General features: G+C 40.7%; 1 protein-coding gene across 1 annotated transcript in view; it reads left to right on the forward strand.

The window, feature by feature from the left end:
* LOC137988219 (cytochrome b5 reductase 4-like) overlaps positions 1 to 9950 on the forward strand; it is a 32706-nt gene extending 22756 nt beyond the window's left edge. Inside the window, exons 10-16 of the mRNA XM_068834263.1 lie at positions 2151 to 2291; positions 3027 to 3176; positions 3562 to 3654; positions 5831 to 5891; positions 5997 to 6086; positions 6626 to 6799; positions 8028 to 9950. Of these exons, the coding sequence (XP_068690364.1) occupies positions 2151 to 2291; positions 3027 to 3176; positions 3562 to 3654; positions 5831 to 5891; positions 5997 to 6086; positions 6626 to 6799; positions 8028 to 8082 (764 nt within the window). The 3' untranslated portion in view covers positions 8083 to 9950. The remainder of the gene's footprint in view (positions 1 to 2150; positions 2292 to 3026; positions 3177 to 3561; positions 3655 to 5830; positions 5892 to 5996; positions 6087 to 6625; positions 6800 to 8027) is intronic.
* Positions 9951 to 15000: the final 5050 nt, after the last annotated feature.

Below are 15000 nucleotides of genomic sequence, written 5' to 3' on the forward strand. Positions count from 1 at the left end.
TGTCCTTGTTATTTCCTTGGACTTGACTGGTTTCTGAGTCGGTTGGTTTCGAATCAGACGAGTTGGGAGACTTTCCCGACTCGGCTGGTTTAAAAGAGGTCAGACGTTTTGGCTGCTTTGCACTGTTTGCGGCCATGCGGTTTAATGAAAATCTCGCAAACTTTCGTAAAACAGCGGGCATCAATACAATAAAACAGCAACACTGATTGGCTGGCTTAAGTGCATGACTATGGAGTGAATCAACTAATACACCAATGAAATGATTTGTCTTGACACCATAGTCGACGATCTGTTTGTATACATTCAAAAACTCCAACCGTCTGCTTACAGTCAATAAGGTTTGAACTCTTAATTTATTACTTTTCGCCAAAAATTTTACTCAAATTACATTTTTATTCGACATATTGGAGGACTAGTAGTAATATGCCTTCTCCACCCCTCCCCTCTTACAATGTTGATTTGAAATCTGGAAACATTCTGAAAAGCTGCAGTTGGTGTGAACATTTCTTAAGGTTGGGGCAGGGGGGCACTTGAAAGGCCGCTATGAGAAGAATTTAAATAAAAGAGAAGCTTTACTTCAAATTGACGTGGTTTTTGCGTGCATTGTTGAAGGTATCCCAAGAATATTTCGTCACGATGTACCCAGCAAAGCAGGCGCTTAACAAGAGAAATCATGAAAATTAAAATTTTCAGAAAACTTGCGCACGTGAGGTCGTTTTAGCAGTTTGGAACTTTGTTTCAAGGAAATCGTGTGTGGTGAACCGTGATTTCTTGTTTGTAATGTTTAATGATGAGTAGCATGATCACGGTACCCATTTCTGTAACATACCTAAAAATTGTGAAATTGTGTTTATTGGGGTGAAAATCACTTCTTTTGGCTTATTTCACATCCAGACTTACATATCTTTCTAATTGTTCGGAAAATATTAATGTTTCGTCCGTTAAAACTGAATTTTTGAGTTACCCATGACCCCTTGCAGGCGTGGTCTTTCATACAGATAGTCAATTTTGAGGCAAATAAAAAGTAAAAACAGAAAGCTTTCACTACATGGAGGATAGCATCCCCTCATTTAGTTCTATTGACACCCTAAACGCCGGCTTTCTGCTCCACTTTTTTGCTCCACTTTACAATTTGAGGTCAGAGCAGATGTCTCTCTCAATTTCCTGAAAATTGCCCCTGAAAAGACATTGTGGACTTCCCATAATATCCATAGAGGAAAGGTTACCAAGCCTTGTGAAGCACATGGAAATCATGGCTTCTTTGCGAAGTAGATTTATGATGTTCACTGGCACTCAAGACTAGGTTCAATATGGCGCGGCATGTTAAAAAAAAACGTAGCGACTCAGTCAAAGGCTAATATTTTCGCTACCCTGAAAGCTACGATGACGAAACTGTGGAAATAGCTAGTGGAACTTGTGAGCATTCAGAAAATGCTTGGTTGGAACCCACTTACGCCTTGGTTGGAGCAGGAGCAACATTGAAAGAAGTGGTCTCGAAAAATATTATTGCGTAATTGCGGAACAGAAAAAGCGTAGCGACTGTTTTGAGGAGTGATTTCTCCATTCGTAGTGGATCCCTCAAACTAATTTTTCTGTATGTTAAAGCACAAGGTATGAGCATTTAGTTGAGATGGTTTTGAAGCCACAGATATCAATTGAAGACTTGTTTCAAACTATAATCTAGTGAGCGCCAGAATTCCAAAACACAGCGTTACAGTAAGGAAACTACGGAATTTTGAATCTTTTTAATGTGTTTTAATAAACTTGAACTGTTTTAATTTGGCTCATATGTAGTATTTACTGCGTGTTATCACTGGTTATTGTCCGTTAATCCACATAATTGTTCTCTCTTATGAAAAATGGTTTTGAAGACTTTCAATTTGAAAATTGTGTTACGCGTTACACTCAAAATTTGCCTATTTTTCTATCCTTTTCCTTTGTTTTCTCAAGAAAGGAAAGTCGCTTACCCTTTTTACACCCTGTATGCTAATCAACAAGGATAACCTTAGCATTCAGCAAAAATATAGCTTCATTGAAGACGTTAAACTGAATAAATCAGGAAATGTTTCTGAGTCACCCCCAAGTGGGTACGGTGATTGTGCTACACATCAATACATGTATGTTTATTCTTTTCCCTTTTTGTTGAACAGAGTCAAGATTGTGGGATTGCAGAGTGGTTTCAGTAGAAGCCGTTACGCACAACTGTAAGCTGTTTTGTTGTGAACTGCCCGATGGGATTGTTATGAGAGTTCCAATTGGACACCATATACACTTACATAGGGATGTTGAAGGTTAGAAGAAATGGACGAACTCTATTTGGCGGTGTAATACATGTAACTTATCATGATATATTTCCCTAGTCGACCGCTCAACGTGACAGCGCAAATAACAGTGCTATGCCCGGTCCAGGAAAGACCGCTGATGAATTAAGGAAAAACGTTATTTTGAGTAGTATTAATTTAGTAGTAGCAGATAACTATATTATTTCGGAAATAGTATGTTTATTTATATCCCCGCTTGGGATTCATTAAACAACTGAAATAATGTTCTCCAAAAGAACACGTATTCCGGAAACGGAATGTTCATGAAAATTGCGGTTTACCAATGTATTTCCCAAAATTCTCGTTTGCATGTCAAGATTTTTGTCATTGCAGTTATCACCAACACATAAGAAAAAGGTGAAAAGTTTAGCTTGAGCGAGTTACATGTATGAATCCATGACGTCGGCGATATCGGTGTAGCACAGTCCCAGCCCTACCGATTGAGCTATTAAGCCAACTCGGAGCTAGTTTGTGAGTTGTAATAAACCCGTGGAGGATGTAGACATTAAGAGACTTCATTGATGTCTTTCCTATATATTCCTTCTTCAAAATTCCCCATTATTTCTACATAAAATTAACAGAGATTACTCAACGTGATTCAAAAACATGTAAGGGTGAATGACTGGGAAACCTGAAACAAACCTTAAAGTCACATGCCATTGCTACTTTAAGATGATAACAGATTACTTATTGTTTCTCTGTCAGGCATGAAGATAAGCCGACCTTATACTGTCGTTCTACCTTCACTAAGATTCAGTCTGGATGAAAGAGAACGCGATGGCCGGCGCTTTTATCTGATGATCAAGATCTACCCTGATGGAACTCTTACACCCACCTTATCTGCAATCGATGTAGGTTAGTTTAGTACAGTTGTGTTCTGCAAGGCCATATGTAGGGCGTTTTTCTGAAGCAGGCGTTCCGTGGTCTGATTGGCATTCTTATATACTACTTTAATGATTTTTAATGATTGAATCTGTATCATATTTGAAAGAGGTCTTTGCTGTTTCACATGATCATTTGTCTGTTTCTCGAAAAAGAATTTGGCTGAATAAGTAAATCATAATACAGTGCTGATTTATCAAAGGAGACGATCCTGTGCTAATTTCTGTTTTGCCTTTATTTAGCACTTTTGACTTCATTACAATGTAAGCTGTTTTGTGCGCGTAAAAGTACTTTTCGTTTTTCCCAGTGATTCTCGACAAAAGACATGCGGGTAAAATAATTGATCTGTATTTTGCAGGGGACATTCTTCAAATAAGCGATTATTCTGGGGATTTTAAGGAATCCCGGCTTATTGAAGCGAGGGACATAATTCTCATTGCTGGAGGAACAGGTTTGTAGGCAAGCAATTCAGCCTTAAAAGAAAGTAAACAAAATGATATAACCAATTTACTGTATGCTTATTCGATCAGGTTGAAAAAGGTGGGTGGTCGATCGATCGATCGATGGATGGATCAATCAATCCACCGTCAATTGATTGAACCAATCATTCACCATCGTTCTACGTCAGTCAATCAGTCAGCCGGCCAGTCAAGCCTGGTTTCATTAGCGACTCAAGCACAAGAGCTCTTAAAGCTAATCAATTAATTAGTCCGCCAGCTGCAGTCGAACTTGTGGTCCAGGAACATCTTTGGAACTGAGGCTTAAGGGCTGATTTGCGATGCAAGCATGAGCAAGAGCAACACGCAAACCGTGCAGCATTTTCATCATGGGTATCTTATGTTTGAGTGAAGCCGGGCTTGACCACAAATTTATACGCCTGTGTATGTTGCTTGTGAATGCGCTTGTGCAGTGGGTATAAACCAGAGAACAACCGATTAGGCGACATCCAGTTGCAGGCATAGTGTGGCATAAACATTGATATCAGCAGCAGTTGAGTTACGCTCTTAGGATCTTACTCTTGACGCAAAGAAAGTCTTTGTATTTACATTATATTGTTGAAGGAAATCTATGGGGGAAGAAAGACTCATCGACAATCCTGCTGTTTCACTTCTTTAGTTGGCGTTCTCAGGTCGATCTTACAGCTCTCGCTCAACTATTCTTGCTCCGATACTATTTGTGAGATATACAGTCCTTTTTATATGTTTTTAGTCTGACTGATCAATAAAGTGCCAATCACAAGTCAAAAATGACACCTGCCAGACGCACTACGCCTGCGCTTGATTACATTAACATCTTCATATTTTTTCACAACAAAGAAAATCGTTTCTTTCGACAGAATTATACAGGTTTGGCATCATTAGATAAGCACGATCGGAGAATGGCAAGTAGCAAAAATTACAAAAAATGGGTTGCAATATCTAGAATCAAGTTACACGGTAAATTTACAGATAAAATGACTATTTATGATTGTTTCATAACAGAACTTAAACAATATACAAGAGAAGGAAAGGGCGAGCATAAGCCCTGCCTTTTCCACGAATTTATCTGTCATACGTGTTCCAGGTAGATCAGAACAATAATTGCCATTATGGGTGCTATTTTTAATTGCTTTGAAATATTAGAATATAGATTAAAAAACACTTGTTGAGAACTCAAAAGAGACCGCTGTTGTCATGAATCCGATCTGGAACTTCGAGAGCAAGTCAAAAAGGGAAGAGGAGAAATGAAAATAAGTTGGTTCCAAAAATACAGTAAAAGAGCTCGCTTGGATAAAAACACCACTGAGTGAAACACAAATAACTGTTAGTGGTACCAAAAACCAATTTAAAACATTTCTAATGAAAAACTTGACTAGCGTACCAAACACCTTTCTCGAACACCTGTTCCAAACTTGTGAGGCGAAGCAATTTGCTTAAATGATTTTATCTATAATCGACGTTATCCAGCAAGGCATTTAGAATTCAATGAAATAATCGTAGCTACATTTTTTATCGTTTAACAATGTGTACGTATGTACATAGAGGGCCAGAATTAATCCTGGAACTTCCATATAAAAAGGAAGGGGGTGCTTGTCGTACTTTTAGGGGTTAGTTGGTGCCTCTTAGGGTGTTCAGTCTCAAAAGGTCCACAGCGGGAGCTTTAGCGGTACTCCTTAGGGTATTGAGCCGAAAGATTATGACAGGAGACATTTGACAATTAACTAATTTTTAATTTTGTCCAATTAAAACCGGCCATGATTTGGTACCCCTTAGGGGTGAAAAAAAATTCATTCCACGCCCAGAAGACAGCATCTTTTTCAAAATTTCCAACGAGCGCCCCCGTCCTTTTTATATGGGATTTCCCCGCCCCACGTTAGCAACAGTCACGTTAGCAAGCTAAAAGTGTTTCTTTATTGCCAACAACTGAGGGTTTAGAGGATAGAGGATAAAAAATAACTGAAACTTGGTCATTTTTCTACGATTCATTTGAAATTTTCGCCTTGGGCCAGTTCAGTGTTAGGGATGACAGAAGTGTGTGAACTAAATCAAGGCTAAATTATTGCTTTTACGTGGCTTTGACCCAAAAAGTATGACAGTAGTGAGCACTCCTTTCAGCTGAAATCATTTCTTTCACAAAATTCTTTCCAGGGTTGACACCAATGATAAGACTTATTCGGCGTGCAGTATTGGAAAGCTCATCGACAGAAACGTAAGCAATTGCATGAAATTTATTTCCTTTCTCGTTTAACGTTTCAAAAATTTTAAACTAAGTTCGCCTTGATTATATCATTGTATATTAACATTGTTCTTCCAGGTCAGTAAAGCTCTTGTTTGCTAACAATCAGGAGAAAGATATTCTATGGAAACAGCAGTTAAATGAAATGGTTGAAACGGCAAGTCAAAGGTGAGACTCCTCTACTTTTAACCACATAAATGGTGGTAAAACAAAAAAGGAAAGTTCAAACAACTGTCTGAAATTTTAGGCCGTTTAAATGTTTCGGACCAAAATGCCCTGGAGACCTGAATTTACTCAAACCTAGAGAGATTTCTTAGAGATACTCTATGCTCTTTCCTGACGCAGAGAGGATATGACGTCAAGTGGACAGTGCTTTGGAATATGGCTGGCTGTATATTAGCCAATCTCATACAACCTGAGAGATGTAAATGTTCTTGGCAGTGAAGTAGCGTATTTCTCAACTCACCATTGCTTCAATCTTTAGCGCGCGAACATAGAGTTGTGATGTAAGCAGAAATATTGTAGTGCTCGAGAGAAGCGGAAGTAGCCAACTTCTTGAGTTGTACCAATTGCTACATCATTCTATATATGCACAGCTAACAGCATGAGCCCATTGTTTTCCATGATTATTGAGATTACTTAAAATGTTGTAAAAGGTGTTTTTAGCTCTTGACTACATGAATATATATGTATATATTTTTCCTCAGATTTCAAGTCTATTACACAGTGTCCCAACCCACTCCCGAGTGGGATGGTTATGAAGGCCGTGTTTCTTTGGAAATGCTGTTAGAAATTCTACCCCCTCCCCCTAGTGCCGGCCACGAACGCGAATTGTTGATTTGTATATGTGGTCCTGATCCCTTTACCCATCACATCGTAAGGTGAGAGAACATCATTTACGAGTTTTCCATGATAATGACAATAATTACTTCTGAATCATTAATTCATTGAACTTCTATGGCCAAGTGCTCTATTACAGTTAGAATCGGGGAGACGGCAAATCAAGTCAAATTATAGGAAATTTAGTAGTTAACGAGTTGATAAAGAGAGGATATTACATGGTGGTGAGAAGAATGACATAAATTTAATGTTTGAATGGCAGGAACAAGATACTGTTCTTGCCACGAGAACAAGCTACCGTTTTTTTATATTTTTTATTATATGGACAATAAATATACATGGTAGGATTGAAAAGCAGGCCTTAATGCAAATACTGGGTATAAATACAAACCAAAAAAGGCGGAAATCGTGACGTCGTTGCTAAATTGTGTTACATACGAAAAATACGCCACTCGGTTCCCGGATGTAGTGGTCGTATTGATTCTACGAGTATTTAGTTCCCGGTAAAACACTCGTCCATATAATAAGGTTAAATGAACCACTGCGAGAAAGCTTTTGTTAGCATTCCTCCGTTGTCTCATTTACCGTTATCAGCTCGTTGGATAAAACCACTTGTCCTTGCTTCACTTCCAGCCAACGCAGCACCACAGTTTCTTCAGAACGCAACTTATTCATTCTTCCAGTCAAAGTAAAGCAGATAAAACCAAATGTTGTTTTTTTGGAAAAGATAGGAAAACGGCAGGGCTCGCAGAAAGACGCCTTAGAGCAGAGTACAGAGTCAACGAAGTCCACCCACATAAGTTGTCGAGGCCAGAAGTCGATCCCGAGAACGCATTTTGAAATGAATGAATTTTGGAGGGAAGGGAGGAGCCAAGGGAATTACTGAAAACTGCAAACAAAAATGACATCTAAAACCACAATAGATATTGTTAGAGTCCGCAAATTTTAGCAGAGCGTATTTAGTTTAAAACGACCAAATCTGGAAAGCGTTAAAGCGGTATTACCGAAAGCGGAAAGCAAAGAGAAATCGCAAATCTTGATAGCAAATCCTTGCATCCACAGGTCTTAGGCGCTTTTTTTTTCAAAAAGCGACCCAAGTAAAGGGCAATTTCTTTCATCTGAATTTGTTAGTGACACAATAATTTCTTCTCCTATTGACCATCACTCAAATATTTACGAGGGCGCGCTTTGAAATGGAACCAGTGGTTCTTGAAAGGGAACAATTTCTCTTGCGTCCAACATTAAACTTGGTGTTCTTTTTATTTTCAGCACGCTTAAAGATCTTAGTTATGCAGAAAACATGATCCATGCATTTCTGGGTTGATCACTGGTTTACCTCAAGGAAGGGTTGTAATAGCGCTGTCTTTGAGTCAATGCGTTTCTTCATTGGACTTGGTTGGTGCTAATCTCAATCAGCAGCAACTCTCTTTGGGAAGGTGATACCAACTTCGCGAAAAATGGGACGTAAATGAAGTCAAATGGGCGTGAAGTTAGAGCAAAAGGCGCTATTATTTTGCACTATAGGACAGTATGTTTGCAATGTTATCAAGCCACAGAGAGCAAGGAGCCAGGAGCAAGGATGGCGCAGTCTGTTAGTGCGCGGCCTTGATGCAAGAGGTCCTGAGTTCGATTCCCCGATCTCGCATCCTTGTTTCGACTTCTTTCCTTTCCGTGTAGCTAGTAGCTTTAAATACCCGTAAAACGGAACACTGATGGAGAGGGGGGAGTAAAATGAGCGCACTGTCGACCTCAAGTTTGTCAGCTGAATTACTTTTACGAGTTATCGACGTTGAATATGGTTACTTTACTTTACTTTTTTTTACTTTATTCCTATTCGACGGTTCCTTTTTTTCTTATTCTGGTAAAAATAATGATAACGAACTTTATTTAAGAGTCAAGACTTGTTGAGCTGAGACACTTATTGGGGACACTGCATGTACATAGAAATCAAATCGAGCATTGGTTTTTGAGGTGAGCGGAAGTGACCGGATTGCCAGGCCAGAGGAGAACCTCTTGGAGCAGAGTAGAGAACCAACCCTGGTGTGACGTCAAGTCTTGGAATCGAACCAGGGCCACACTAGTGGGAGCCCTGCTCCCTATCGTGGGCTAGTGAGGATGCGTCTTTACTGCCGTTTGGTAGGCAACATCCCAAATTCTATTTATTCTATTATTTCTTCTATATGGAGGCGCAGAAACAAACTTCAGCTGCTTTTAGCGAGAATGCGTCTTTACTGCCGTTTGGCAGGCAACACACCAAATTCTATTTATTCTGTTGTTTCTTCTATGGGGAGGCGGAAGAACAAACTTCAACTGCTTTCCAAAAACCAGTTGCTTGTCACTCCCTTACTATGTCGCTGTCACGGCACTTAGTTAAGACCAAGTGATATTTTTTTTAGACCGTAGTTTCTAAATAGGTTACGTATCACAGAAAAGACTTTTCCCAAGGGTAAAAATTTGTTATTGAAGGCTTCTGTTTCACGGTAAATCTATCTAAAACAAGTCGCGGACCGAAAGAAAGTGTTCACTTTGGATGTTAACAGTTAGCTTGTCGGTTATTTCCAAAAAAAAGTGTTGCTATTGAAAGAACAGAATGGAATTTGGAAAGCTACAGTTGTGCACCCTGATTTTCTCTGTGATTAGCCAGACTAGGTGGCCCCCACCCCAAGTCGAAAACCCAGGTAAACAGGGCTTAACTTAAGTGAAAAGCACAAGCACATGATGAGTTACCATATGAGGCTAGGATGAAAATAAACCGGCCGCTCCGACGTACCCGTACAAACTTGAGCTGAGAAAACACGGTGACAAATGTGTTTAAAATCTACGCTCGTGTTTATTGGCTCCTGCTGATACCAAATATCCAGTTAAAGATATCCTTCACAACTGTAAAAATACTTTATTACATGCGGGCAATGCAGGAGATGAGTCGATGGTTCTAGTCCAGCAGTCAGTTGCTCAAGTAAATGCAGTGCAAATATTAACTGCAGACGTGAAATGAGGGTATGAATGGTCACTGCATAAGAGCAGGCAAGGAAAGCTTATTTACGCCATCCCCTTGAGGGAGACTCGCGTACTTATGAAAGAGGCGGGTAAATTTTGGGATTTTAGTATCACTTGCATTTCTTGGCAAAACGCCACCATATGTAGCTCATATGTAGCTGTGAAGGGTGAAGGTCTCGTTTAGGGTTGCACGTGAAGAAAAATAAAAAAAATATACATTTAATATGTTTTAAACATAGTTTCTTTTACGGGTTAAAAAAAGCCTAGGCCAAGCCCAGATAGGTCTCTTTTAGGGTTTTAATTCAAAATTTCGGACTAGCATCCCCGTCCTTTCATATGCAAAACCCCCTTCCCTTTTCCCGGGACTAAATTGCTTACCCGACCACGATGATTATGATTGGGGGAGGCGCGGTGGCTTCATGGTTAGTGCGCTCGACTCCGGATCGAGTGGTCCGGGTTCAGGTCCTGGGCCGGGGGCATTGTGTTGTGTTCTTGGGCAAGACACTTTACTCCCACGGTGCCTCTCTCCACCCAGGTGTATAAATGGGTATCGGCAAATAATGCTGGGGGTAACCCTGCGAAGGACTAGCATCCCATCCAGGGGGGAGTAGAAATACTCCTAGTCGCGTCATGCTACAGTAAGCGGAGTTAAGCGACGGCCTAATGGGCCTTCTAGGCTTGTAGCAGACTTTCCCTTTACCTTACCGCGATGATTACTGTAGCATAAAGGAGTATTTAAGTGACGTGAAAAGGGTGAAGACAGCGTGTTTGTCATCATCATCGGAAAGGTCTTCATTATCGGCGTCATCTTTATCATTGTGATCATCATTATTATCTTCATTTCCACCATCGTCATCATCCTCTTCCTCATGTCATAACCACAACCTGCATTCATACACTAACAGAAATTTAATTGTCACTTGTATGAAGGCATATCAGGAGCCAAAAATTAGAAGCGCACATGATACTGCCTTTTCGCTCTCTAAATTATATTTAGATGACGTTTTGTGCAAAGTAGGCTTATGTTTCGCGGGAGAGGAATAACGCGTGAAAACTGGGGTCGAGGCAGCTCCCACGCGTTTTTCGCGCACAGTTTTTGCTCGTGACTCGCTCTCCCGACTATCTAGGATCCTGGAACAGGCTAGAGAGGTCTGGTTTCACGCAAAAATTGTTCTGAAAAAAAGCCTAGGCCACGCCCAGATAGGTCTCTTTTAGGGTTTTAATTCAAAATTTCGGACTAGCATCCCCGTCCTTTCATATGCAAAACCCCCTTCCCTTTTCCCGGGACTAAATTGCTTACCCGACCACGATGATTATGATTGGGGGAGGCGCGGTGGCTTCATGGTTAGTGCGCTCGACTCCGGATCGAGTGGTCCGGGTTCAGGTCCTGGGCCGGGGGCATTGTGTTGTGTTCTTGGGCAAGACACTTTACTCCCACGGTGCCTCTCTCCACCCAGGTGTATAAATGGGTATCGGCAAATAATGCTGGGGGTAACCCTGCGAAGGACTAGCATCCCATCCAGGGGGGAGTAGAAATACTCCTAGTCGCGTCATGCTACAGTAAGCGGAGTTAAGCGACGGCCTAATGGGCCTTCTAGGCTTGTAGCAGACTTTCCCTTTACCTTACCGCGATGATTACTGTAGCATAAAGGAGTATTTAAGTGACGTGAAAAGGGTGAAGACAGCGTGTTTGTCATCATCATCGGAAAGGTCTTCATTATCGGCGTCATCTTTATCATTGTGATCATCATTATTATCTTCATTTCCACCATCGTCATCATCCTCTTCCTCATGTCATAACCACAACCTGCATTCGTACACTAACAGAAATTTAATTGTCACTTGTATGAAGGCATATCAGGAGCCAAAAATTAGAAGCGCACATGATACTGCCTTTTCGCTCTCTAAATTATATTTAGATGACGTTTTGTGCAAAGTAGGCTTATGTTTCGCGGGAGAGGAATAACGCGTGAAAACTGGGGTCGAGGCAGCTCCCACGCGTTTTTCGCGCACAGTTTTTGCTCGTGACTCGCTCTCCCGACTATCTAGGATCCTGGAACAGGCTAGAGAGGTCTGGTTTCACGCAAAAATTGTTCTGAAAAAAAGCCTAGGCCACGCCCAGATAGGTCTCTTTTAGGGTTTTAATTCAAAATTTCGGACTAGCATCCCCGTCCTTTCATATGCAAAACCCCCTTCCCTTTTCCCGGGACTAAATTGCTTACCCGACCACGATGATTATGATTGGGGGAGGCGCGGTGGCTTCATGGTTAGTGCGCTCGACTCCGGATCGAGTGGTCCGGGTTCAGGTCCTGGGCCGGGGGCATTGTGTTGTGTTCTTGGGCAAGACACTTTACTCCCACGGTGCCTCTCTCCACCCAGGTTTATAAATGGGTATCGGCAAATAATGCTGGGGGTAACCCTGCGAAGGACTAGCATCCCATCCAGGGGGGAGTAGAAATACTCCTAGTCGCGTCATGCTACAGTAAGCGGAGTTTAGCGACAGCCTAATGGGCCTTCTAGGCTTGTAGCAGACTTTACCTTTACCTTACCGCGATTATTACTGTAGCATAAAGGAGTATTTAAGTGACGTGAAAAGGGTGAAGACAGCGTGTTTGTCATCATCATCGGAAAGGTCTTCATTATCGGCGTCATCTTTATCATTGTGATCATCATTATTATCTTCATTTCCACCATCGTCATCATCCTCTTCCTCATGTCATAACCACAACCTGCATTCATACACTAACAGAAATTTAATTGTCACTTGTATGAAGGCATATCAGGAGCCAAAAATTAGAAGCGCACATGATACTGCCTTTTCGCTCTCTAAATTATATTTAGATGACGTTTTGTGCAAAGTAGGCTTATGTTTCGCGGGAGAGGAATAACGCGTGAAAACTGGGGTCGAGGCAGCTCCCACGCGTTTTTCGCGCACAGTTTTTGCTCGTGACTCGCTCTCCCGACTATCTAAGATGGATATGGCAAATAATGCTGGGGGTAACCCTGCGATGGACTAGCATCCCATCCAGGGGGGAGTAGAAATACTCCTAGTCGCATCATGCTACAGTAAGCGGAGTTAAGCGCCGGCCTAATGGGCCTTCTAGGCTTGTAGCCTCTTAATACCATTAAATAGTATTAGTGTTAGTTCAGTTCTAGGTATTGCACAGGTGGCAACGTCTGCAATTGTTTCTTGCAATAAGGCTGGAAAGGTCCTTTTTTCCAATACGTGTTTCAAAAGCGGTTTATGAGGCTTGGGCCCTGTCCTTGTTACATAGTTTAGACCGTAAAATATGGTTCGAAGTCGCTAAAAAGAGTGTTTGCCGTGGTGTACTGTGTTGAACCTGGGGATGAGGAAGTCTGAGTTCCGAAGATTTTAGCTAACGAAAGAAAGACTAACCGTTTTGAAATACGTGCTCAGATCTTAATACCTTAAATCCGCTGTAAAAAACTATGTTGCCTTCTAACTGCCTTTGCTGTCGTTTTTGTATCTGGTAACCTGGACTTTCTTTGCTCACAGGGTAAAGAATATTAAATTGTGTATAACGCAGGGAAGTGTCTCAAATCGCTCTAGTGTTAAGAACGGTGCCTACTAATTGAAAGGTTTTTTGCGCGGTTCATTGAATATGCGGGAAAAGCAGATCTTAAAGGGGCTAGGTCACGCTAACCCTAAATTTGTTTAATTTTGTTAATTAAGAGCTCTAAACGTCAAATTGGCAGAGCAAGAGTCTTTCATTTGCAAAATCACGGCCACATAACAACTGAGAATGATTTTCCAACTGTGTAAATGCCATTTTGATATAGACTGATATAAATTTGAAAAAAGTTGGGCCGACATTTTTCAAATTTACCCAAATTCAATCCATTTCAATCCTCTCCAATTTTGTCCATCCATGTCCCTTCTTGGCTTCCCTGTGTTTTGTTAGAGTTCTTCTATAGTTTTGAACTGTTATTTTGATATTTTAGTTAATGCTTTGACCATTCGATCAGTGCTGAAATTGCCTAAAATTGCGTGACCTAGCCCCTTTAACAAGTGTTATTAAAATCCAAAAAGAAAATTGGGGGTAACCACGTATTTTTGGAAGATAATCAATCAACAATATTTGTAAAAAGCATAAAAATACAAAGCAATGTATGGCGTTCTATTCCAAACTGAAGCTTAATTATCGCTGAAAAATGTATGGTTATCCCAATTTTCTTTTGGATACCAAGAGCACTTGCTAAATTCTGCTTTCTTCGCATATTTTTGAACCGTACAAAATATCCTTGTATTAATAAGCACTACCCATAGGAAATCCGAGTATCTCGAGATGCGCAGAACGTATGCGCAATAAAAATAGTAGCCACCGCCGAAAGTCTTTCTTTGACAACGCATTCAGAAACTGCCTAAAATGCCGTTCAATTTTACATATAATTAAAACGATTCTAAAAAAAACCACTGATTCTTCTTCTTTGGCCAAATTTGGTGGAAATGGTGGTTAACTAAATTACCTACAAAACCTTTCTTTCAACTTTTTTTAGCAGAACAGTATTTTTTGTGAATTATTGTACTTAAGGCACAGGGCGCCCCAAGCTCAGTGTGAGCATGGCCGACCAAAATATAAGGATTTGTATGGGAATCCCAACAAAGAGCTTAAGAAGATAATGATATGAAAAAAATCTCAATTAAAAAGCCTAAGCTTATTGCCAACGTGAGTAACTTCCTTCCTGTGTGGTTATTTTCAAGATCCATTTCCCAATTTCGTGGTTGTCAACGGTATAATAAAATCCCAAGGCTGGAAACTAAATTCTCAGGTGCCACTAATTTGATTCAAATATTCCTAGATAAAATGTTGCCACGGTCACAATTCCTCATCAGAATCAATTGACAAAGATTGAAGTTTCATCTCAACCCATCATCAACACAATAGCAGTCCTGCGGGCGACCTCAGGCGGTAATATTGCAGGAAAACAGCTTTCCAAAGGTACGCTTCCACACCACAGTGGCCACGGCTTCGACCGTTGATAACGAACTGAGACTAACCGCGGTGGCTGACCGTAGTCCAGGGACACCCAACGTCAAAAATATCGGAAAATATATGTTCGGAAGACTATTTGATATCTGGAATTTTCGAAACATTTGTTGTAAAATTTCTTGCTTACCTGCCTGTCCTAGGATTTACGAACATCTAAAAAATGGTATAATTGCCCTTTTTTTTCCCTAAAAAGGTCAACTAGAATTTTCGGGAGCCTTGTTTCTGGCTGGAAT

Source organism: Montipora foliosa, unplaced genomic scaffold (genome assembly GCF_036669935.1).
Source record: "Montipora foliosa isolate CH-2021 unplaced genomic scaffold, ASM3666993v2 scaffold_412, whole genome shotgun sequence".
Classification (NCBI taxonomy): domain Eukaryota; kingdom Metazoa; phylum Cnidaria; class Anthozoa; order Scleractinia; family Acroporidae; genus Montipora; species Montipora foliosa.